The following is a 23,574-nucleotide window of genomic DNA, read 5'->3' as shown; positions in this document are numbered from 1 at the left end:
AATAAATAAAATCTTAAAAAAATGATTATACTGTTATTGTTGTGCATTGTTATTAATGAATAATATCTTGGAAGTGGAGTTGACTCATCTGCCATGCTAACGTCCCCTTTTCACATATTTCTTCCCCCATGCACTTCTTTCACCATCTTACTATGAAATTTTTCAAACATACAGAAAAATAGAAGGAATGTTATATTGAGCATCCACATAACACCTCCTGGTTTCTGTCATGTGCATTGCACTGGGTCGCAGATCTATGCATTCTTCGTTCACCATCCAGTGTTAATGAACTTGTATTTGCAAAGAAAGATGCACAATGGCTATGGTGATGTCATACCATTCTGGGCACAGTGCTACACTACTAACTCATTTGATGTTTGTGATGATGCTAGGAGACGAGTGCTATAATTTTACATTTTACAGAAGAGGAAACTGAGGCATACAGGTGGAATGTTCCACTTAGTATCACACAGCTGGTGAGGGGCAGAGTCAGACAGCTGGTAATCTACTCTGGTTAGGGTAGGTTTATACATTTTTTTTTAAAAACTGTAGAACTAATAAAAAAGAGAATTGAGGTACTACTTATGAGTCGGTAAAGTAATCTGGATTTGGTTTAAGCTGCTACTTTGTGGCAGCAACTGCAAAGAGCCGGGCTTACTGTAGGTCTCCTTAGAAGGATTAGTGTTGTAATATAAACAGCTCACTGGAATAGTTAGAAGTGAAGGGTTTCAGGGAAGAAAAGTTATATTACATTTCTAATTTTACCTCAAAGAAATCTTTGCACGTAAATAGTTGCTTTTTTGGGGGTATCTGTGACAAGAGAAGTGATTCTAGCAAATGAACACTACCTATTGGGAAGTGTCTTATTGTTTGCAGATTTATTTCCTTTTGCCTTAGCCCAGGAAAGTAGTTTGGGGGAAAGGTATCATTGTTTACTTTAACCATAAAGTAGATTCTGATTAATGGTAGTTCTTAAGATGACTTATGGTAAAGTGTGTCTAGTTACATTTCCAAGGCATCTTATCATTAAAAAAGTACATTGTTCCCTCAACATTTTTTCATTTTTCAACATTTTTGTCTAAATTTGCCAGCACATTATAAGAAGTGCAAATTAAAACCTCAACAAGAGGCCATGAGCTTAGCCCCGTGGCTCCCATCAGTGGGAATGTATAGTGAGTGGTTCTGTGTATTGCAGCCCGCAAGTTCTTGCCTTAAGAATGTACCTTGTTGGGGATCCCTGGGTGGCGCAGCGGTTTGGTGCCTGCCTTTGGCCCAGGGCACGATCCTGGAGACCCGGGATCGAATCCCACGTCGGGCTCCCTGCATGGAGCCTGCTTCTCCCTCTGCCTATGTCTCTGCCTCTCTCTCTCTCTCTGTGTATTACTATCATAAATAAATAAAAATTAAAAAAAAATCATTTGCTTTAAAAAAAAAAAAAAAAAGAATGTACCTTGTTGGGCAGGTGGGGTGGGAAACTCACCAGGGAGAGCGTCCCAGATGCAGAAACGGGGCTGCCATGACACCATTAGTTAATGGGTTTGAGTGACAGTAAAACATGTTTATACATGAAGAACAGAGGCATCCTCTGTGATAAATATTTAACACCACTGAAAATTTAGAAACTTCTCACTCTAGGCTCATTGACTTTTTTGAGCAGGGAAAAGCTTTTAAAATAATAATTTAAAAATAAAGAATCCAAGTTAAAATAAACTATTTCTACTTGCCCCTTCTTGGGGCCATTCCTTGATCAATATCTCTGAGAAGGAGACTTAAGAATGCCTCTTCCTGTGAGAAAATGAGATAATATGGGGGAGTTTGCAGTTCTGTTTTCATATTTTTCCTGTTACAGACTTTAAAAATACATCATTTAAAAATGTGTTTTTTATTATACATGAGTAATTTATTTTGAGAACCTTTATTATGATCATTCATGTATTATTTTGGAATCTGTGGTCTGCTGGACCATTGCTGGTCACCCATATCAGCATTACTCTGAGGTTGCTGTTCTAGATGATAATTTTGTATAGAGGATGGAGGTCCTGTTGAGGTAAGGCACATGCCAGTGGAGAGATAGTGTCCAGCTGGGTGATGAAGCCCATTGCTCATGCTATTGTGTGTTGACCGGACACACAGGTCAGGCTGTCCTGACCTTGGGGATCCTCGTGACTCCCACATGCCACAAATTCTAAATATTCTGTGCCTTATCCTCCTCTCAGAGTCTTTCCTGTGCTATGTTTGGCGATTTTGTGACTAATGGCGATTTTGTGACTAAGGGTAACACTGAAGCTTTTCTTTATTTGAGATTTATCCTATGCACACGCTGAAGAGTGTGCATAGGCTGAGCAGATTTATATTGACAACACTGCCTGGAGGGCTTGCCCCATTTCTTTCCAGGAAAAATTAAAATCTTTCTGCCTTTTTTTTTTTTTTTTTGATTGTGTATTTTATAAAAGCCACAACAGTATAAACATCTTAATAGTCATAGGATTATAACATTGTTTTCAAAAGTCCTTACTTGGTCATGGAATTATGGAATTGAAAGAAAGAGGTCTTGGATGACCAGTCATGTGTCCTTGCTTTCTAAAGCACTGAGAGTAAAACCATCTCTGGAAAATAGGGAAATATTTTTATCTCTAGGTAGTTTCACTAATTGATAGTAACTCATTCAGTTTTTTGTTTCAACAGGAAGTTAAAGGAACTTATTCTTTTTTTTTTTTTTTTTTTTAAAGATTTGTTATTTATCTATTCATGAGAGACACAGAGAGGCAGAGACACCGGCAGATGGAGAAGTAGGCTCCCTGCGGGAATGTGGTGCTCAATCTCAGGACCTCAGGATCACACCCTGATCCAAAGGCAGATACATGCTCAACCACTGAGCCACCCAGGTGCCCCTAAGGGCACTAAGGTTCCTAAGTAAGTAAGGAACTTACTCTTAAACCTGAAAGCATAGCCTAATAGAGTCACAGGGTCCCTTCAAAGTGGTCTCATTGATTCCCTGCAGAGAGGAGGAGATGAGCCCAGAGAAGCCAAGTGGTTTGCCCAACATTGAACAGCCAGCAAATGGTAGAGCTCAAATTGGGACTCACACCTTCTAACTGCCAGTCTAGTGGTTGGTTCCACTGCATGGAGCCATTTGGTTTAAGCTCTCTGGTCTCTAGCAGTTAACAGTTTGTCATGTAGATAGCCAGCTGATGAGAGAGGGTTCACCTAGGGGGCCATCTTTCAGCAAACAGTTTGGAGAAGTGGTACAGCAGGATGAGGATGATTAAGGCCTAGTCTTGCCCTTGCAGAGCAAACAGTCCAGAAAAGGGTTTGCAGGCATGTTGTACAGTTTTAAAGTTCTTTCTAGCTCAGTGATTCTAGCTTCTTTAAAAAAAAAAAAAAAAAAAAGTTGTTTTCACATCTCCCGAAAAGCAAGTGCCTCATGGTTAAACCATCATGAAAGGTGAGGTTGTGTGTGGTGTCTAAAAGGGGAATGCAGGAAGGTGGACAGTCACCACCCCAGTCTCTTATTAAGAGGGCATCAGTGTACGGGTGGTCAGAAGAGGAATCTGGATGTTCTGGGCACATGTCAGCAGATAGAACTTGGGACATAGGTGGTCAACAGGAAGGGGGACTTTCTGAGCATGGGCTGGGGCAAATGGGGAGTTTAAAGACACGGAGGCTAAGTGATGAAACTTGCAGCTGTCACTGCCAACCAAAGAGTGGTTTTCATGTGCACTTTTGCCACTGATTGTCAGAGAGGCACTGGCCATCGCAGTGCCCCGTGGCCATCCTTTTTTGGCGGGCTGTGGTTTTCCATCAAGAGAACAGCAGGGTGATATTCTCTTGTCTGCTCAGAGAAGTGTTGCGTGTCTGAGTGAGGGGTGGCTCCTTGTCTTTTTTTTTTTTCCCCCTTTTTTTCTTCCTTGGGCATTATCTCTTTTTAACAAAAGGTCTAACCTCACTGCTGTGGTTTCCCTGGAGGACCCATGGAGCCTGAAATTCTAAGTCTAGGCTCTTGCTTTAAACATATACACGATTTGAGATGAATTCAGGATCACCGTGCTGGAGATGGGGGCTGCGCGGCACTTCCTGCGCAGGCAGCAGCTGACCAAGACGCAGGAGGAGCGCGCCCAGCTCCTGCAGCCCACGCTGGAGATCAACCCCAGACACATACTGATCAAGAAGCTCAGTGAGCTGCGGGACAGCGAGCCTGAACTGGCCCAGCTACTGGCTGATCAGATCTACGTGAAAGCAGGGCTGGTTGACGACCCCCGCCCCATGGTGGGCCGTCTCAACCACCTGCTTGCCAAGGCCCTGGAGCGCCACTGAGGAGCAGCCACTGAGGGGCAGCGGCCCGAAGGCCCCAGGTCTCCCTGTGGAGGTGACTGGAGAGGCAGCCTGAGATGAGCCAGAGCGAGAAAGGAGGACTCGATGCCACCAGTGACAACTCCCCCTTTGAGCTTTATTTACTTAAATTAAAGGCATTTGTCAATCTCAAAAAAAAAAAAAAAAAGCTATTTCTTTAATCGAAATAGCTGAGTGTGTGGCTACTGTCATTTAGTGAAAATTTGGATGATTTAAGAATATCGAGGGTAAAGAATATATTTTTTAAGCAGTCAGAGAAGAGGGCATGTCTTCACATAATGAATTACTGCAAAAGCAGAATCACTGGAGGAAGAATTATTTACAAATTAATGAATGAAACAGTTATGATATATTTTTTTAAAGATTGATGCAGGACTTGATCTCAGGACCCTGAGATCATGACTTGAGCCAAAGGCAAATGCCTAACCACCCAGGTGCCCCAGGGTATTTTTCTAAAATAAGTGGGACTTTGTGTGCCTCCAGTGGTGAGACCTAATGATATGAACCTATTTCTCTCCAGTTGGGATAATTCATTGGTTTGTGCTCAAAATTCACAGCCACCATGGATGCTTCTCTGAGGACCTGTGGCGGGGGGGACGTCTTCACCTACCAATAGTGAAATCGGCATGTCGGTTAAAGTATTGTCTCTCCTCCCCCAAAGATCTCCTCACCATAGGGGCCTTAATTTGAGTTAATCCTTTCCTTATTGTGACATGCTTAGGATGATAGACTGGTGCATCTTTTAATTACCAATCAGCCTGTTAACTTAGTGGAAAGAGGCTTGTTTTTTTTTTTTTTTATTTAAAGATTTTATTTATTTATTCATGAGAGACACAGAGAGAGAGAGAGAGAGAGAGAGAGAGGCCGAGACACAGGCAGAGGGAGAAGCAGGCCCCATGCAGGGAGCCCTACGTGGGACTTGATCCGGGGTCTCCAGGATCACGCCCTGGGCTGAAGGCGGCGCTAAACCGCTGAGCCACCCGGGCTGCCCAAGAGGCTTGTTTTTGAAAGCCTGATGTTCACAATAGTCCCGATGTTCACAATAATCCCCTGCGGAGGACACAGGTTTGCTGTAGTATGGTGGTGAGAGGGAAGATTTACATTAGGCCTCCATTCTGCTGGACACCGCACCAAGTGAAGTGTGACATGGACAAGCCCTTGCAGGTGAATATGAATCGTTGCCCGTGAGATGATTTTGAGGAGTGAATAAGGTGACGGATGGGGCGAGCCCCACCACTTGGTTTGAGGTAGTGATGAGAAGCGTTGGCTGCAAGACCTTGTTGGATGCTCACTGCAGGGTACATGGGTTTAGCAATGATGGAGGTGGCTCCAGAACCTGGCTCCATCTGGGTCTTTGGGGCAAGGGGACTGAGACCTCTCGGAGTCTTGGTTGCCTCATCTATAACCTGAAGATTCTGGTACCTTCCTCACCGGGTTATGTGTGGTAAGGAAAGTGCCTTGCCAATCCTAGCTTATAGGAGGCTTCAAAAATATATCTCTGTGCCCTCTTGCCCTCCTGCCCCACTGACAGGTGGCTCATCAGAGGAGAAGCAGTGTGAACGGGAGAGTTGATGGAAGGAGTACCTTTTGAGCAGTCCAGAATGTGAGGCCAGCCCATGTGGCTACAGAAAGGCCCATGACCCCTGGCTAAGCATTTGCTCTAAGCACGTCTGCTTATGAAGGGCTCTGACTTTCTAGCCTTGGCTCTACTGGAAAGTGGCTGTCAGCCAGCTCTTGCACTAGGGAGGACCCTCCCTCGACAGCCAGAGTCCTTCTGACCAGGGAGGCTGGGAGGAGCCCTGAAAGGCCTTCTGGGGTGACGGATATGTGTTGACTGGATGTGAGTCAGGTTTCTGGAAATGATTGTAAATTGGCAAGTTTTCTGATCATGTCAGAGTTGCTGAAACCAGATATCAAACTGGCCCTTGAACATTCGGGAACTGTCACATACTGGCTTCTAATGAATAGAAAAATGGACATTCTGTTAACTTACTAAATTTGAAAGTAACAGTCATGAATCTTCGTGAAGGGTTGGTTTGGATGGAACCTGTTCTGCATAGATCCTTGGTGTAATTGTAAGAGAACTCGAAAACCAAATTAGGTCCGGAGCACATTGTAATTCTGATTTCAGTTGATTCATTGGCAAGGTAAGGGAGTTAGAAATTTATTTGGTTCTGCCTGTCCAAAAGCCACTATAACTGTTTGAATTATGGCTGTTATTGTTACAGTCATCAGCCAGCTAATGTTTTTTGAATTGTTGTCGTTGGCTAGGCTCTCTGCCAAAACGCTTTCACACACATCCTCTCACTTCATCTCAGTGTTCATGAGAAGCAGATACTGCTCTGTGTCTGTGTCTGTTCACAAGCGAGGATGGGAGGTGTGGGGAACCAGATAATTTGTCCTATGCAGCAGAACTGGCGCAGGCATGCCAGTCTTGAGAAGCACTGCACCACTGGCCTGCGATTATGTCTGCAAGAATCATCGGGCTGGCAGTATTCATGTGGTTCATCCCTGCAGCTTCCATTTCCATTTTTTTTTTTTTTAAGATTTTATTTATTCATTCATGAGAGACACACAGAAAGAGAGAAAGGCAGAGACACAGGCTGAGGGAGAAGCAGGCTCCATGCAGGGAGCCCAACGCAGGACTTGATCCGGGTCTCCAGGATCACACCCTGGGCTGAAAGCAGTGCTAAACTGCTCAGCCAACCGGGATGCCCTCCATTTCCAATCTTATGCTCTCTTCTTCTCTGTCTTTACCTTAAAAATCTTCATGCAAATCATGCAAATTTTGTACGATCTGTGATGAACTCCCCTAACATTTTCAGGGAAAAGAAACAAAGGCCGCAAAGGTGAAGTCCACCCTAGTCCCTGTGCATGTTCTTGGTGCTAGACCAAGACGCAGCTTCCGGGAGGCTTTCTCTTTCTACCTGTCTGTAGAATTAGAATCCGTTTTGCTGCTGGGAAGGTTTCACAGGAAATCAAAAAGACATTTTGAGTGTAATGATGGAGTTTTGACTCATCTCCCTTTATTCTAAAATGCACCAGTTATGGCCCTGCCCCTGACTGTGCTTAATGATATTGGCTACAAGTTTTTTCATGATTAAAACTAGGAGTTTTTGCACTTATATCTTGAAAGTCCTTCTAAAACTTACAATTAGGAGATTTTTAAAAACATCACTTATGAAGGAAATGTGGTTTTCTCTAACAGCGGCTATCATAAGGACAAGCCAAGTGATACAGTGCAGCCAGCAGCTTTCTTCGGGCAGGTGACCTGTAGCAGAACAGAATGGCTTTGCTCTGCACCTTCATCAGACAGTGTGGTAAAAGGCCCTGCCTGAGTATAGCACACTGAGTTATTGCTCAGGGCGGGGAATGTTTGAATGTCTCTGCTCACTAAGAGGGAACCTCAGTTCAGACTTGCTCAGACTGCGTTTTAAAAGACCAGGCTACCTGAGCCATCCTTAAGAGACCCTTCTAAAATCCCAAGAAGCAAGATTTATGTTACAGCTCTAATTTTATAGATTCCCCAAATATTGAATAGTACTTTTGGCCCCAAACATAATATATTTGGTATATTTATACTTATTTCACAGGAACTAACTAACCCATATTCAAAACGATTTTAAATTATTTTAATGGTTTAAATTAGTGTTATCTTGCTTTTATGTTATGTCTCAGCTCTAATTTAGTAATGTTCAGAGACACCATCACCAATTTTAATATCCTTCCTGGGGGGGAGATTACATTATATTAAATTATACACATACAGCTTATATGTATAATTGTGTTTTATGTTATGAAATATGTCATGATATGTTATAGAATATTCCATATATATACATATACACACATACATATATAAAATTGATGATCCTCTAATCCTAGAATTTTCTAGAAACACACTGTAGTTAAAAGGTCAAGAGAGGGATGCCTGGGTGGCTCAGCAGTTGAGCGCCTGGTTTGGCTCAGGGCGTTATCCCCGAGTCCCGGGATCCGAGTCCCGGGATCCGAATTCCACATTGGGCTTCCTGCTGGGAGCCCGCTTCTCCCTCTGCCTATGTCTCTGCCCCTCTGTATGTCTCTCATGAGTGGATAAATAAAATCTTAAAAAAAAAAAAGTTAGGAGACATGATACTATATGTCAGTGGTAGGTAGTAGGAACTCAGGCTTGCTGGTTTGAAAAATGAATACAGTTGTGTTTTCTTGCAAGTTATCAGGGTGTTCCTGGGACTTAGTTTCCTTATCCTAAAAATGAAGGAATTTAACTGACAACTTCAGTAAAAGGTCAGCTCTACACTGATTGAATTGCCCTATTAATCTCTCAGGCCATGCAATTTAGTGATATAACTAAGGTTATCCTGAGTGATTCAAAAGCAAGATTAATGAAAGCTCATTCTCCAGCTGTTGGGTGAGGAGATTAGTCCAGAATGTTGCCCTGTTGTTTGAGTCTGCTTTGCTGGCATGTAAGGAAACCCCATCATGCTGAGGCTGCCTCACCAAATCCAGCCCCAGGCAAACTGCTCTGAACCTGCTGGTTGTGGGGCCAGCCTCTTGGCCATCCTTAGGGGCGTTGTTGGGGAGCGTAGAAGGTCTGAGACACGAGACCACAAGGACAGGTATTGCCACCAACTCTGTTCATCCAGACAGCATATTCCAGACCCAGCCCTGCCAGCTCACTAGAATTTGGGAACTAAAGATATGCACATAATGGTGTTTTTTTTTTTTTTTTTTTTAACTTCCAACAGATTTCTCTCTTTATGTTTTCCTGATTCCTGTTGCTCTTTCTTGACCAACCTATAGATTTACACTGTAAAATTTAGGACCACCATTAATCTGTCTCTGCTGTGGTTTCCTTAGCTGAAAGATGGGGTACTGACACCAGCCCTGTCACTCGCTGTGATCTTGGGAGGAAAAATGAGAGAACCAATACTGTAAACTGCTTTGAACTCAGAGCAGGAGTGTAGTTCAGTTATCATAAAAAATGTCCTAGCTTGCTTGCTTGCTTGCTTTCTTTCTTTCTTTCTTTCTTTCTTTCTTTCTTTCTCGGTGACATTTAAAATGTTAGCATTGAATATGTTTCAGGGAGGGAGATCTCGTTTTGGATGTCATTGATAGAGTGATGGCCTAAAAGATATTAGAATTGCAAACAAAAACTAAGAAAATGTGTTTGAAAACTGTTAAGACCAAGCCATCCACTGTTTGTTTTCAAAGAATGTGTGCAGAATGAAGAGAAGCAGATGGTAACTTAGAGCATAATAAAACATAAGATCTTACAAATCTATGTTGTGTATCCTTTTAGTTACGAAAGAAAAAGTGTAACTTATAGTTTATGAATGTGAAGTGATTTTTTTTCCTTTAGAGCTGTAGAATTCAATATGGTAGCTACTAGCCACATGTAGGTATTTTGTTTAAAATTAAGTAGAATTCAATAAAAGTTCAGCAACTCAGCCACATTAGTCACATTTTAAGTGCTTAGTGGATGCTGTGTTGAAGAGAACAGATGAAGAACAGTCCTAGGAGGTTCTATGAGATCGTGCTGCTGTAGAGATGCTGTGAGGAAAGGCAGAAGAATAACACCATCCTCCTTCTTCCCAAAGTTCCTTTTTAGAATTCAGATAGAATCTCTGGCTTTATGTTATTCCATCTTAACTGTACATTTGAAATTTTTTTTTAAATTTTTATTTTGTTTATGATAGTCACACACAGAGAGAGAGAGAGGCAGAGACACAGGCAGAGGGAGAAGCAGGCTCCATGCAGGGAGCCCGACGTGGGATTCGATCCCGGGTCTCCAGGATCGCGCCCTGGGCCAAAGGCAGGCGCCAAACCGCTGCGCCACCCAGGGATCCCAATCATGTTCCATCTTGAATTGTTATGTAATTATGGGTATAAATCAAATTCTTACCTTTAGCAAAACAGTCTCTTTTATTCCAAATGCACTCTCTCCACAAATCTAATTGGGCTCTACTGTCAAAGGCTCTCCAGACTCTGGCCACTTCTCACCACTCTGACCATTGTGGTTCCAACCACGATCATTCACCAGTCATTGCAGTCACCTCCTGATTGGGTTTCCTGCTTCACTCTTACCTACTTCCCATTCTCTTCTCAACATGGCGATCAGGGGGTTTGCTTTAAATATCAGGTCATGGGCAGCCCCAGTGGCCCAGCGGTATAGCACCGCCTTCAGCCCAGGGTGTGATCCTGGAGACCTGAGATCGAGTCCCACATTGGGCTCCCTGCATGGAGCCTGCTTCTCCCTCTGCCTGTGTCTCTGCCTCTCTCTGTGTCTCTCATGAATAAATAAATAAAATCTAAAAAAAAAAAAAAAATCAGGTCACGTCAGTCTTGTGCTCACAGTCCTCTGGTAGTTTACCCTTTTATTTGGAGTAAGAGTGAATGTGTGGGTGATGGCTTGTAAGGCCTCTCAGGTCTCACAGCCCACTCCCCGTCACTTGCTACCCTCTGGCCTCACCCATGCATGCTCTCTGTGAGCCAAGTGGGCTCTTCTTTATCCTTCTGTTACCACAGGCATATTCTTGCCTCAGGGTCTTTTGCATTTGCTCTGCCCTCTGCCTGGACCATGCTTGCTTGCCCAGAGATAGCTGTAGGGCTCATTCCTTCCTTTCATAACGAGGTCTCACCAAACCATTTAAAAATGCCACTTCCCACTCCTGCCTCCCCGCAGTGCCCATGCAGCTGTCCATGTTCACTTTCCTAAATATAACTTTTTCCACAGTACTTCTCATCATCTGGCATACCATCCATGTGTTTTACTTATTTATCATTTATGATCTGTCTCCTCTCAATGGAGTATAACCTGCTTGAAGGCAGAGCTTTATGTCTTTTTCATCTGAGTGTCTAGCACAAGGTAGGCACTCAATAATTATTTAATGAATGAATGAAAAAAGAATTACTCAGATATTTAAAGTATGCTAAATGCTACACATACACAAAGAAGGCAGAAGGAGGATCTTGTGGGTCTGGGAGCTGAGCTGACACAGACTTGTGTTTATTCTAAGGTAGCAGGGCCATGGGTGAGGACCCAAGCATAGTGTGCTGCTTTTAGAGGGGAGGGTTGGGAGGGAGTGACACTGGGAAGTGGTTGATGCCAGACTGGGTACCCTGCCTGTTTCTGGCATAGCGGGATAGGGGAGAACATGGGAGTGGCTGGGAGCCATCCAGGTTGGGGGCATTGACAGTTTGCTGCTACCCCCCACCCCAAGCAGGGGCCCTTTAGGTGCTTGTGGAAGTGAGTAGTGATGCAGCAGCAGGTGTTTGTGTCTGAGGATATTTGCTTCTTGCTTCCTGCCATTGTACCAAAGCTGATTTTGGCTGAAAAAACATTGGCCCCAAGGTTTCATTTTACCTTGAAACTTCAAGCCATTTGGCAAAATGCTCTGGTGGAGTTCTTTAGTTAGATGAATGATGTTTCTCTGTTTCCTAAGCAAAACACTTCTCCCTGTAGCAAATCTCATTTTATCTGAAATTTCAAGAAAGAAAAACAAGCTCTTTTTTTTTTTTTTTTTTTTTAAGTGGTTTCCTCTCTTTGGCACATCCTCTGATTATGCCCTGGTTTTAAAGGATAGGTTAGCTTCTGTTTAAATTTTCTGTTAATTGTCACTAAAATAACATATGTTTTTTTCTGTATTTTGTCCAAAATCTGTCTCATCAGGACCCTGACCCACCCTTCCTAAGTTGTTCAGTTTTGTGGATTTAACTCTGTTGCCCCGTTGGCACAATCAAGGGCAAAATCAAGATATAGAAAGCCAAAGAGTATCTTAAATTATTTATTAAAGCAGATTTTGCTTATCCTGCACCCATTGCTGGAGGTGACATTCCCAGCTTATGGGAGCTACTGAATGCTGGAGCTGGAACCTGCCTTTCTGTAGTGAATTAGTGAGTGAAGAAGTTCTTTGAACATAGTAGGCAAAAGGTAGGGATGTCAGCACTTGGCACTTCTAACCCTTTCCTCTGCTAGGTAATCTTTTCTTGTTCCGTTTCTCTTCATTTTGACAGGTAAGTTGGGAATTAGCTAGTAGATGTGTTTGAAGTGGGTGGAGGGGAGCTGCAGACAACAGATTCTCAGGTACTTTCCTTCTAGGATATGCCTGTTAAATAGGAAGGATGTGTCACTTATGTGATAGGAAGCAGGAATACATGGGCAGACCTGAATTTTTTCTAATCCTTTTCACAGACTGTAGCAGCCTTTTACCTCCTAAAATCCTGAATTTTCACATCTGGAAAGGAAGGTGGGGAAGAGCTTTCCTTGTTGCCTTCACTTCTTCAACAGTCACTTGAGCCCCTGCTTTGTGCCCCACATGGGGAAATGTAGCTTTGAATAGGATAGATATGACCCTGCTTGCAGGCACCCTACAGTCTGGTGGGGCTGGCAGATGTGAAATGTATGATTCCATTGATAATTAAAACTGTAATGGGTGTCACTAAGGAAGTGTGCAAATGCTGTGAGAGTGTGTGATGGAGAGATCTGCTATAGTCTGAACTGTCTTGGGTTGGGATCCAAAGGATGAGTAGGTGTGAACAAGGTGAAGGTAAAGAAAGGAGGGGTAGTGGGGGGAGCATTTGGAGCAGGTGGGAGGCAGGACCCTCCCCTTGGGAGCACCAACTGGAGGCCAGTGTGGCTAGATGAGGAGGAGAGGGATGAAGTGACACTCAGAGCCACTGAAGTGTGTGGCTGAGAAGGGATATGGTGACATGTGGGTTCCAGACCCTGCAGGACCCACCTAAGTAGTTGCCGAGGTAGCATAGGAACCAGATGAGGTGGCCTGACAGAGTTGTCACAGTGGAGATGGAGGTGAGTGAGTGGATTTAAGGGATGTTTGGATGGTATTGAGCTGGGTGAAGGATGAGGTAGGGAGTGAAGGTGATGATGCCTGGATTTCTGCCTTGAGAAACTGCGTGGCTGCCCATGGGCATCCCTGACCTCAGACCATTGGAGGAAGAGCAGATTCTGGGAGAAAGACCACAAGTTGAGTCAGGGACATGCTGGGCTTTAGGGTTGGAGAGATATCCCAGCATCCTAGTGGGATTTGATGGTCCCAGCAAGGAGAGGTCTGCACTGGGCTGGATCTGGGGTGGAGTGGGGTCGTGGGAGAGGTTGGAATGGACTAGCAGGGAGTGGGGAAGGGACACGGAATGGGAGCAACCAGAGAGGTGAGTGGAAAGCCTGTGAAAGAGAGAACCACAGGCACCAGGGCTGCACCTGCACTTGTGCAGCTCAGCGCCAGGCTGAGGAGCGATCTGGTGAGGAAATGCTGAAACTTGCACCCTGGGTTTAGTCAGGCATATGGGATCAGGACCTCTGCAGGACCAGCGGGGGCTGAAGCCCATTTTGAAAAGTACGGGAGAAAAGCTGGGGTGGGAAGATAAAAACAAAATACCCTTTTTTGAGAAGCTGGGCTCAGAGGAAGGGGGGGATCACTGCGCCAGAAGGGGTGTGTACGATCCAGGGTCTCCTCTAGACCTTGAGCCCGTGGGAAAGGTAGTTCCCTCAGTTGCTTAAGGTTCCAGGGCACATGGGTGGGATGTAATCCAGAGCCCAGGTAAAGGGATGGGCATTTACCTTTGGCATGTCTGGGGGAGAGGAGGAGGGAGGGTGGAGGCAGCAGCAGGTGCAGGCAGGCCCAAAGGTCTGGGGTGGGATAGTCAGTGATTCCCTTCCGATTCCGTCTGTTTTCTCCATGAAATAGGAGGCAAAGCTGCCTTCCCAGTTGAAGGAAGTGGAGTCGGCTTGCAGGGTTAGATCAGTTCTCCAGCTGTGCTTGGCAGCCACCTCAGCAGGCATGGAATAGGCAGCCGGCAGGGGGGTGGTCATCCAGAGTTGAGGTTTTCCTCTGTGGGCATAATGAGAGGACAAGGAAGGTATTAACAGTAGAGGAATGGTTTCAGCGAGGTCTCAGTGGGATGAGGGGGTGCAGGGGAGGCAGGATGGAGGATGGTCGGTGGCCTGGCCGTGCAGGGGTTAGGAAGAAGGTGGTGGACTAGCCGAGTTAGGGGACAAGATACCTGGGGTTGGCTGTCATGTGCATGGAAATCACCTGGGAATCTTACTAAAATGCAGAATCAGATGCAGCCCGGTCTGGGATGGGGCCTCAGATTCTGCATTTTAATAGCCCTTTTGGCCCACCGATTTTACTTTGGGGAGAAATTAGAAGGTAATCATTCGAGTGAGATGCCTGAATTAGAAATTCTAGAGGTGGTGCAGTTTTTAAGCAATAGGTAATACGGCCTGAGAATGAGGCCTGGGAATGACGGAGCAGCCACCTGAGGCACTCAGGATGCAGGATGATGTTGCTAGTGCATCATCTGCAACACTGCTCCCAGTTCCTGTTGCTTAACCCTCCCCCAAAATTGCAATGAGGTACCGAGTTACAGTCCCTCATCTTACAGGTGAGAGGTGGGACACAGAGAGTCCTTCCCCCTGTCACCCACGGGAGCAGTGGAGGTAGGACTCCAGAGCCCAGGGCCTTTCTGAGAATGGATGTGTGACTGACCCCTGGTGACACTAATTTACCAGGGGAGGTAGGCACACAGATTTTTGAGCCAGGTGTTAGCATCATCTGTGAATGCAGTTAAGAGGGTTTAAGAGAAAGCTAGCGTTTCACAAGTTATTCCGTGTAATCCTCACAACTGCCCTGCTGGGGCTATGCTCTACCCATTTTACAGGTAAGAAAAGTAAGACTCAGAGGGATTATGTCCTTGATAAGTGGGGGAGTTTTCAAGTGAATTGGCTTTGGTTTGAGTCCAAAGTCCAAAGTCCTCCTCTATATCAGGTTTCACTACATCACTGCACAGAAATGCTAATTGACTTCTTAGTCTCTGGGAGGAGGCTACAGTTACCATGGAAATAATCTCCCCTGCCCTGACTCAGGCTACATCCTGGAGTTGGAGGTGCTGTGAACAAAGCTGAGCCCAGGGGATGGAGCTTCTGAGTTGGGCTCCATCTCTAACTAGCAAGTGTGCACACATCTCTTAGGTCTCAATTTTTTATCCTTATTGGTCACTTCCAGAGCTATACTCTGTAAGTTTTAGGACATTTATAATGGCTCCTTTTACAGTAATGTCTCTATTACAGGCTTAGCATTTCCATAGGTTATTCTTAATTTTTACACAAGGATTAGTGTGGTTTCTAATTGAGGGGTGAGGGTGCTGCAGCCTGGAGACTTCAGGTCACCTGCCTGCTGCCTCTCAGCTCATGAGGTGGCAAAGCTGGGGTTTCTTCTGGGGTTGGTCTGACTGCCAAGCCCATGTTCTTGCCTCCCTACTGGTCTGCCTCAACCTCTTCTGTAGCCTTGTGGTGGATCGTGTTTATAGGTGTTGTAAGCCAGTGTGATCACGCTCTCAAAACCTCGACTCTGAGGAGAGCCCTGTATTTATATATTGGTTTTGAGAGGGACCTCTCCTATGCATGCTACACACACACACACACACACACACACACACACCATGTGCACGCTGATACCTCTAGAACAAACGTTTCATGAAACAGTGTGTGTGGCACCTACTTGCAAGGCACCTGATTTTCTTTTCTCTTCCAGTTCAGTTTAGTCCATTTTATTAAGATACTTGTTCAACTCTACTGATGATTGAACCACTCGCCAATGTGCTGCAGTCCTCAATTTGAGAATTCTCTGCAGGGGTGCCCGGGGAATTCAGTCCAGTTAACCATTGGACTCTTGATTTCAGCTCAGGTCATGATCTCTGGGTCATGAGATCGGGCCCTGTGATGGGCCCTGTGCTGGGTGTGAAGCCTGCTTAAGAGCCTCTCTCTGCCTCTCCTTCTGCCCCTCCCTCTACTTGCGTGTGTGCTCTCTAGAATAAAAATAAAAATTATGTGCGTACCTGGATTTCAGGGTACCACTATCACTCCCAGTCCTCTTTTTTTTCTCTCCTAATTTTGTATCTCTGAATTTCATGAAGAGTATCTGATTATTTATGTAGCAGCGTTAAATCCAAGTCAGTGCCCTCTACCCTGTGCCACCAGACTTTTGCAAAGTGGAAAAATATTTCATAAATTTGTTCCATGAGGAGGAAAGAAAATTATACTTTTAAAACTTGATGACAGTGCTAATATAACAAAAGAAAAAGAAGGAAGTGACTTCTGTGTCTCCTTGGCTTGAAAGATTAGTTCATAAGGCTGGGAAACATGGGCTGATAAAGTGAAATGGTGCAGGTTGGGAGGGGACTACACCATAGGATTCTGGTAAAAGACAGTGAAACTAACTTCTTGTTCCAACTCTGCCGTATAGCCAGCTGTTATCTGTCATTATTATGATAAACTTGTCCAAGGACACCTCTTTATTGGACTCCTTTCTGTGCCATGTCTTGTTCTGAGAACCTCACATAGAGTGTCTGGGTAGGTGATATTGTTTCTAGGCTTTTACAGATGAGGAGACCAGGGCACAGAGAGGCTAAGTAACCTGCCCAAGGTCGCACAGCTGGTAGTAAGTGGTCTAGTGGAGTTCACACTCCGGCTCTCTGCATCTGGAGCCAGTGCTCTTTGTCACTACGCTATAATGGTCATTTGTCTTTTCTTTCAAGTGGTTCTCTGTAGTCTGTGTTGGACGCCATGCCTGGGACAGGCAGTTCTCACTGCTGAAGTTTGAATCTTGAGAGGAGTCACACATGGATGAAAAGTGACTGGAGTCCATCCATCCGATAGGAGCAGCCCGATGGGCCTCTCAATTCCTTTTTGCTTCTCGAATCTGGAGAGTAGATGGGGTTTCTGCCCTTCTTGAGCTCAGGATGGTTCTTGCTTTGTGTGTGTGTGTGTGTGTGTGTTTTGTATTGTTTTGTTTGGAATATGAGAACAAGCCCCCCCCCCCCCCCCTTTTTAAATTGTGTTTAAAATTCTCCTGCTTGAAACAAAGCATCTAATGGATGCTGACCAATCATTCAACCCTTCCTGGTCTGTTTCCTCATCTGTAAAATAAATGAATTGGATACACTTTTCCCCAGGTTCCCCCTAAGCTCTGTGATTTTTTAAAAAGATTTTATGTATTTATTCATGACAGACACAGAGAGAGAGAGGGGTGGGGGGAGAGAGACAGAGATACAGGCAGAGGGAGAAGCAGGCCCCATGCAGGGAGCCTGATGTGGGACTTGATCCTTGGTCTCCAGGATCACGCCCTGGGCTAAATGCAGGCACTAAACCGCTGAGCCACCTGGGGATCCCAGCTCTGTGATTTTTAGGTAGAATTGGGTTCTAGTAACTCTCCCATTCAAGAAGAGACTGACTCGTCTTGTGTTGGGGAAGCAGAAGTTTTGTTAATTAATTGGGTTAATCTGACCCTTCCCTCCATGTTGTATGTTTTTTGTCCTCGTTGCATGTCTGTGACTCTCCTGTTGGTGAATTCATTTAGCACATAAACAGGACAGGGATGACTAATCCCATCCCAAGTGGGCAAGCCTGGAAGGTCCCAGTTCACAGCCCACCCAGGGCTGAGAGCTCCGGACAGAAATTGTCCACACCTGAGGGCCTGACTGGAGCCCAACTGTACCTTGAGGGGCTGGAGCTGGGTACCAGACTCATCTTATTCGGAGCTTAGGGGTGGCCCCTTTCCAGGAATCATTCTGCCTTGCAGAATGTGTCATTATAATAGAATCCATGTGGCATGATCCAGAGTTTTGTGTCAGCTGGTGCTTTGAAGAGAAGATCTGATATGGAGTGATTAAGGAGATTTGCTGTTTTGAAGTAGCTACATGTTCATCTGTGGAGAAACGTTAAGTATGTTTGTCTTTTTTCACGCTTTGATAATGCCCTACAACTTGCAGTAATGGGGCTGCAGAGGGAACGCAGTGATTGTGTCTGACAAGGTGTGTGTAAACACTCCGTTTCTGCACAGTGGCGTAAATAACCAGGTGAAAAAAAGAAATGGATTTGCACAGGTGTTAGAGAATGAAAACGGAACTCCCCTGGCTTTGTTGCTCTCCTGTCAAGGGAGCATCTGTCATGCCAGGGAGTAGGGCCCCAAGACGGAATTAATTCCTCTCAGCAGATATTTACTGGGGACTTGCCATTCATTCCCAGCTGTCCACACAAACCAAAGAGGAGCAGGATCCCAGAATGTGGGGAACCCCACAGTGGACCCCCAGTGTAGGAAGGTGACATGGATCTCTTCCAATGCCCTTATTCTGGTTTCGGGTACGTTTAGGTCCACAAAGATGGTGATTTGTTCCATAAGGTCACTCAGCTAGGTTGAGACAAACCCCAGGGTAAATCTGGGTAACTCTCTTCTTTTTTTTTTTTTTTTTCTCTTCTTAATTCAATGCTGTTATGGGCATATATGGTTTTATTATAATATTGAGATATACAAATAATAACACCCTTGTAGCTCTTTCACCTGCCAGCACTCTTCTACATGTACAATGTACAATGAACTGTTTAATCCTGCCAGCTCCATGGGCGTAGGTACAATTATTGTTCCCATTTTACAGAAGAAACTGGACCACAGAGAATTCAATTCACAGAGAAGGTTAAGTTATCTTCCCAAGTCACACAGGTGGCAGATTGAATTGACATGCGGACAACCTGACTCCAGAGTTTTTCCTTCTAAACCACTAGACTAGGAGTTGGCCAACTTTTTCTTTATGAGACCAGATAGTCAGTATTTGAGGCTTCATATGCTCTAAAAACTTCCGTTGCTTCAACTCTGCCTTTGTGGTGTGGAAGCAGCCAAAGACAAGACGTTACATATATGGTGTGGCCATATCCCAATAAAACTTTATTTATGAAAACAGGTCGGGCACCGGATTTGGCCCATAGGCTGTAATTTTTCAGATACTGTGCTAGACCAGACTGCCTTGTTAGGGCACATCTATTAATGACAGAGGGAGACAGATACTCGGGGATATGGTGATCCAGTTTTATAAGGGACTGGGGGCCAGAAATTGCATGAAAATGATGTATCGTTTGCATTCCTTTTGGGTGAAGTGTCCTCCTGCTTTAGTTAGAGAGGGTGATGGTCATCATGGCTGTGTACAGTGGGATGTTAGGAGGCTTAAGGTCAGGAGACATTGATTCTCTTTCAACTTTCTGGGCGATCTTGCACAACAAGGCTCTGGGCATCTGTCGCTCATAACTCCATGGCAGTGATAATGACCTTTGCCACCTACCCTGCTTTCTCCTGGGAGCATGTGTCTTGGATTAAAGAGGTCTTGTCCATGATTTCCTTGTATCTGTGAGTCTGGAAGAGGGTATGCATTAAATGGCATGCATCATTGAGTTTGCTTGCAAATTAGAGAGCACTTTGGGTGTATAAGACCCTTTTTTGAATGTTTGCCATCTGTAGAGCCCAATTTTAAAGGAAAGGCTACTTGGTAATCTGCATGAGAGAATGTGGATTTAGGTGGCATAAATTTATGGATTACCTTTGCGATGATAGGCTTTAGGCAATGGAGTTATTAAAGAGGGTGAAACAGGTATTTATTTCAGTTTTTAATAAGTGCAGTGAGAGGGCTCCATAGCCAGCCTCATTATATATCATTTCCATAAGAAAATTTAGGCTTCTCTGCTAAGCTGTGAGTCTTAGCGGTAGGGAGGATTTTTATAAATGTTTCCAAGTGAAATTTTGAAGTAAAAAGTTGAGTAGAGAAGCCTCAGAGGGAGCAAGGCTGCTGCCTGAATTTCAATGAAAGGGAGAGGAAATTCATTACAGGGGTTGAAAATGTGGTTTGCATGCTAAGACCTTTGTGGAAGAATGGGTCTCCCCAGGAGGTGGGAGGGAAGTTATAGCTTGCCCTGGGTGACTAAATTTGCTTGATTAAACACAGATATTTCTTCTGTTGCCCTCCGCCCTCCCCAATTTTTTTTTTTTTTAACTTTGCAAGCAAATATATTGAACAGAAAATTTCAGCCTAGAGATTGTCCCAGAATCTTGGTGGCTTTTGTTGCTTGTTTTGTTGTCCCAAACTATTATTTAAAAATCCAGTAACCGTAGCTGGATTACTTCTCTTAATTTGAGAATCTAAATTTAAGATGCTACCACCTCAGTTATAATGCTAGAAGAGCTGGTTTTTGGCAAAGACCTCCTGGGTGCTGGGCTAGGGCTTTATCTACATTTGTATCTTACTTATAACGGCATTAGTCCTGCAGAGGAATATTCTTCTTGCTTTACAGATAGATGAGCAAACTGAGGCATCGGGAAGTTCACTAACTGTCAGCATTAAACAGCTAAGAGAGTGGCAGAACCAGAATTTCAATCTGCCACAAAACCCATGCAAGGAGGCTGAGCAAGAGTCCTGGATTTCCGGGACACAGGATTCTCAGTGCTAGGGCTAAAAATATCCTGGGCAAATGGGAGGATTTGGTGACCCTGCAAGCAAGATGCTTGTTACCCCCAGCCTCAAAGTGGCACTTATTAGCAGGATATATCGCAGAAGTTTTCCTGTGTCATTGCCACCCACCTGCTAGATGCCATATGTATGCACTTTAAGACCTCCCAAGATCACAGATCCCAGGGCAGTCTTGGAGCAGAACAGGAAAGCTAGGAGACTAAGTGCTTTGGAATTACCAGCATGAGCATAGCCCCATTTATTGGCCTAGTTTGCATTAATGGAGCAAGAGGCACAGTTCTTGGAACTGTAACCTTTCACTCTTGCTTCAGAATATCCCTTCACTGTTGATCTCACAAGCGGGCATCATCTTGGAAAAGGCTGGTCAGCTTTGGAAGATTTCACCCACTCCACCCCATCCCCTCCCAAACTATCTAAGACCAGTCCTCATGCCTCTGGGGACAGTAGATGAGCGCCAGACATGTGCACCACCAGCCTGCACAAAGCTTCTTCCTCCAAAGCCTGGGCTCCCTCATGGATGTGGCTCTTTTCAAACAGATTCTTTTGGCCGTTGTCCAAATTCCAGAAGGACGCTTTGTACAACTTCTGGAGGACACTGTGTACTTAAAAAATATTTTTAAAGAAAGGGAGTTGGCACGCAGGACCACAGATTGCAAACTTTGTCGTTGCCTGAGTGAAAGCAGAAGTGATCCTTAGAATAGCCACATGTCTACATGGAGTCAAGAGATAGATTGCTCTTTATTCAAAAGGTGAATCCATATGAACATTCTGGGCTTTTTATCCTCCCCTTTAAAAAATGTACTGACCCAGTTAATACCCCATTAGTGGCACCCCATGTGGTGACTGATCAGGAGAGGGCTGGTCCGTCATCTGAAGCTGTGGCTGCCTGTGGAAGACTTGATTCCCCAGAGCACACTACATAGAAAGGGCCAGAAGGCCACCCTGTGCCTTGTACTGGTGCTTGCTGCTGCATGTCAGTTGTTTGGGTGCTTGTTTGAGATTCTTTTCTAAGACTTATTAATTAGATTCACACAGGGGACCTTGTAATCACTTAATTACCCATGTGCTCATTGTTTAACCATGTCAAAGGCGCCTTGTCATTTTTATTTCGTGTTTTGTTCAAGTTTCTCTGTGACTGTGTTACAGATGAAATATTCGTCCAGAATTCAGTATTTCCTCTGGGGTTGGTGTCTACTGCTTCGTGATAGGCATAAATACGATACAGGCTCTCAAGTGATTTGCCTAGGGCAAGCTCGGGGAAGTGAGGGCAGAGTGGATGTCGGGGAGTGTGTCAGAGGACAGATGGGAGTGGGAAGTTGGGAGCATGGCCGGGGCAGTGGCAGCCCCAGCGGGGCAGGAGTGGAAGAGGGGGAGCAGGTGGGGAGAGACACACACAGAGTGAGGGATTCACAGATAGAATCAGGCAGGCAGATAGAAGACAGAGACAGAGACAGAACCAGTAGGGACTCGTTCTTTTCCTTATGTTACTCAAACATCCCTCATCCTGTCGATGATACTTACACCTGTTTATTTCTTTCTGGCTTTAAAGTCCTGTGACTCTTCTGTGATATGTGTGCGTGGGCTATTAAGGAAGTGGGTTCTGGAGATTTGAGAGGCAATATAAGGCATTAGAAGCAGTCCCTGGACCCAGAACACCCCAGGTTCAAATCTCAGGTCTGCCACCTGCTTGCTGGTCACCTGGGCAAATTACATCCTCTCTGTGTGCCTTAGTAACTTCTTTTTATTATTTATTTATTAAAAAAACCATGTAATTTATTTATTCATGAGAGACACACAGAGAGAGGCAGAGACAAGGCAGAGGGAGAAGCAAGCTCTCTGCAGGGAGGGCCCTGGGATCCCGACCTGAGCCAAAGGCAGATGCTCAACCACTGAGCTGCCCAGGTGCCCTTTGTCTTGAGATTTTACAAGGGATTTGTTCAGTGTGGACCTTCGTATAGTGACTCTTAAGTTAAACTAGTTCCTTACGGCTGACAAGCTGTCCCAGGTCACTTACTGTTCTTTTGTCCCAGGAACCAAGCCCCATGGCCTCTTGATGCTTCAGTGTCACACAGTCCTGTAGGTGACACCAAAGCCTACTGGTCCTGTACTTGTACTGGTGATACTTGTACTGATGCAGCTTTTCTGTCCTGCAGGTGCTCACTTCATGCCGAGCCTTCCTTGTAACAGCACGGATCCCTACCAAGGTAAGTGCTCATTTCCTGCAACACACACACACTCTCCTCAGTGATGGAGACTTCTCCATTTAGGCTGTTTCCAGGGTGCTCTTAGTGCACAGTATTTTCCTTCCTTCTCCTCAGAAAGCCCCTCAGCATTGTGATGATGAATAGTTTTTACTCTATCCTTTCTCCTCTTCTTGTGTAAAAGGATCCCACAAGAAGGGGTGAAGTGTTTTGTGCTCTTATCCCTGAGGCTTGTGATTCCAGTCATTTCTCTCTCTCACCCGGGGCATGGTTTACACATTCCTCAGGTCTAACTCTTACTTCTTTCGGTCCGGTAGCAGCAGATTTTTCTAAGGCTTTGACATGTGGGAAATAATCTTCATCACTCTGAAGGGTTCATTCCCGGTAGCGGAGCACCTCAGCCACTCTGTGTGTACGCTGGGGTTGCCTGTGAAAAATACTATGACACCACTTTGTTCTTTAAATGAGCTATTTAATTTTGCCAAGATACCGATCCACTGTTTGCTAGTCCAGGGCTGACAGTGGCTGCTGCCTTTTTTTCTTTCTGATTATACAAATGCTAAATTTTAGGAAGTTTCCACCAGGAATGACCACTGGTCCCTGCCCCCTTTTGGAAATGTAAAGTGAGTCACCCTCCTTCCCGCCTCCCTCCCTCCCTCCCTCCCTCCCCCTCTTCCTCCCTCCCTCCCTTGATTTTTTTTTAAAGATTTTATTT

The 23,574-nt window shown here is 44.9% G+C and overlaps 1 protein-coding gene across 5 annotated transcripts in view; it reads left to right on the top strand.

Annotated features, from left to right (window-relative positions):
• CARMIL1 (capping protein regulator and myosin 1 linker 1) overlaps positions 1-23,574 on the top strand; it is a 312,186-nt gene that overhangs the window by 97,811 nt on the left and 190,801 nt on the right. For all 5 annotated transcript variants that reach the window (XM_077886140.1, XM_077886138.1, XM_077886139.1 and 2 more), the window contains exon 3: positions 22,812-22,862. In XM_077886140.1, coding sequence (XP_077742266.1) covers positions 22,812-22,862 — 51 coding nt within the window. The remainder of the gene's footprint in view (positions 1-22,811; positions 22,863-23,574) is intronic.

The sequence above is a fragment of the Canis aureus genome, chromosome 37, assembly GCF_053574225.1.
Source record: "Canis aureus isolate CA01 chromosome 37, VMU_Caureus_v.1.0, whole genome shotgun sequence".
Taxonomy (NCBI): Eukaryota; Metazoa; Chordata; class Mammalia; order Carnivora; family Canidae; genus Canis; species Canis aureus.
Note: the sequence above shows the minus strand (reverse complement) of the source record. Positions and strands in the feature narration are given on the sequence as shown.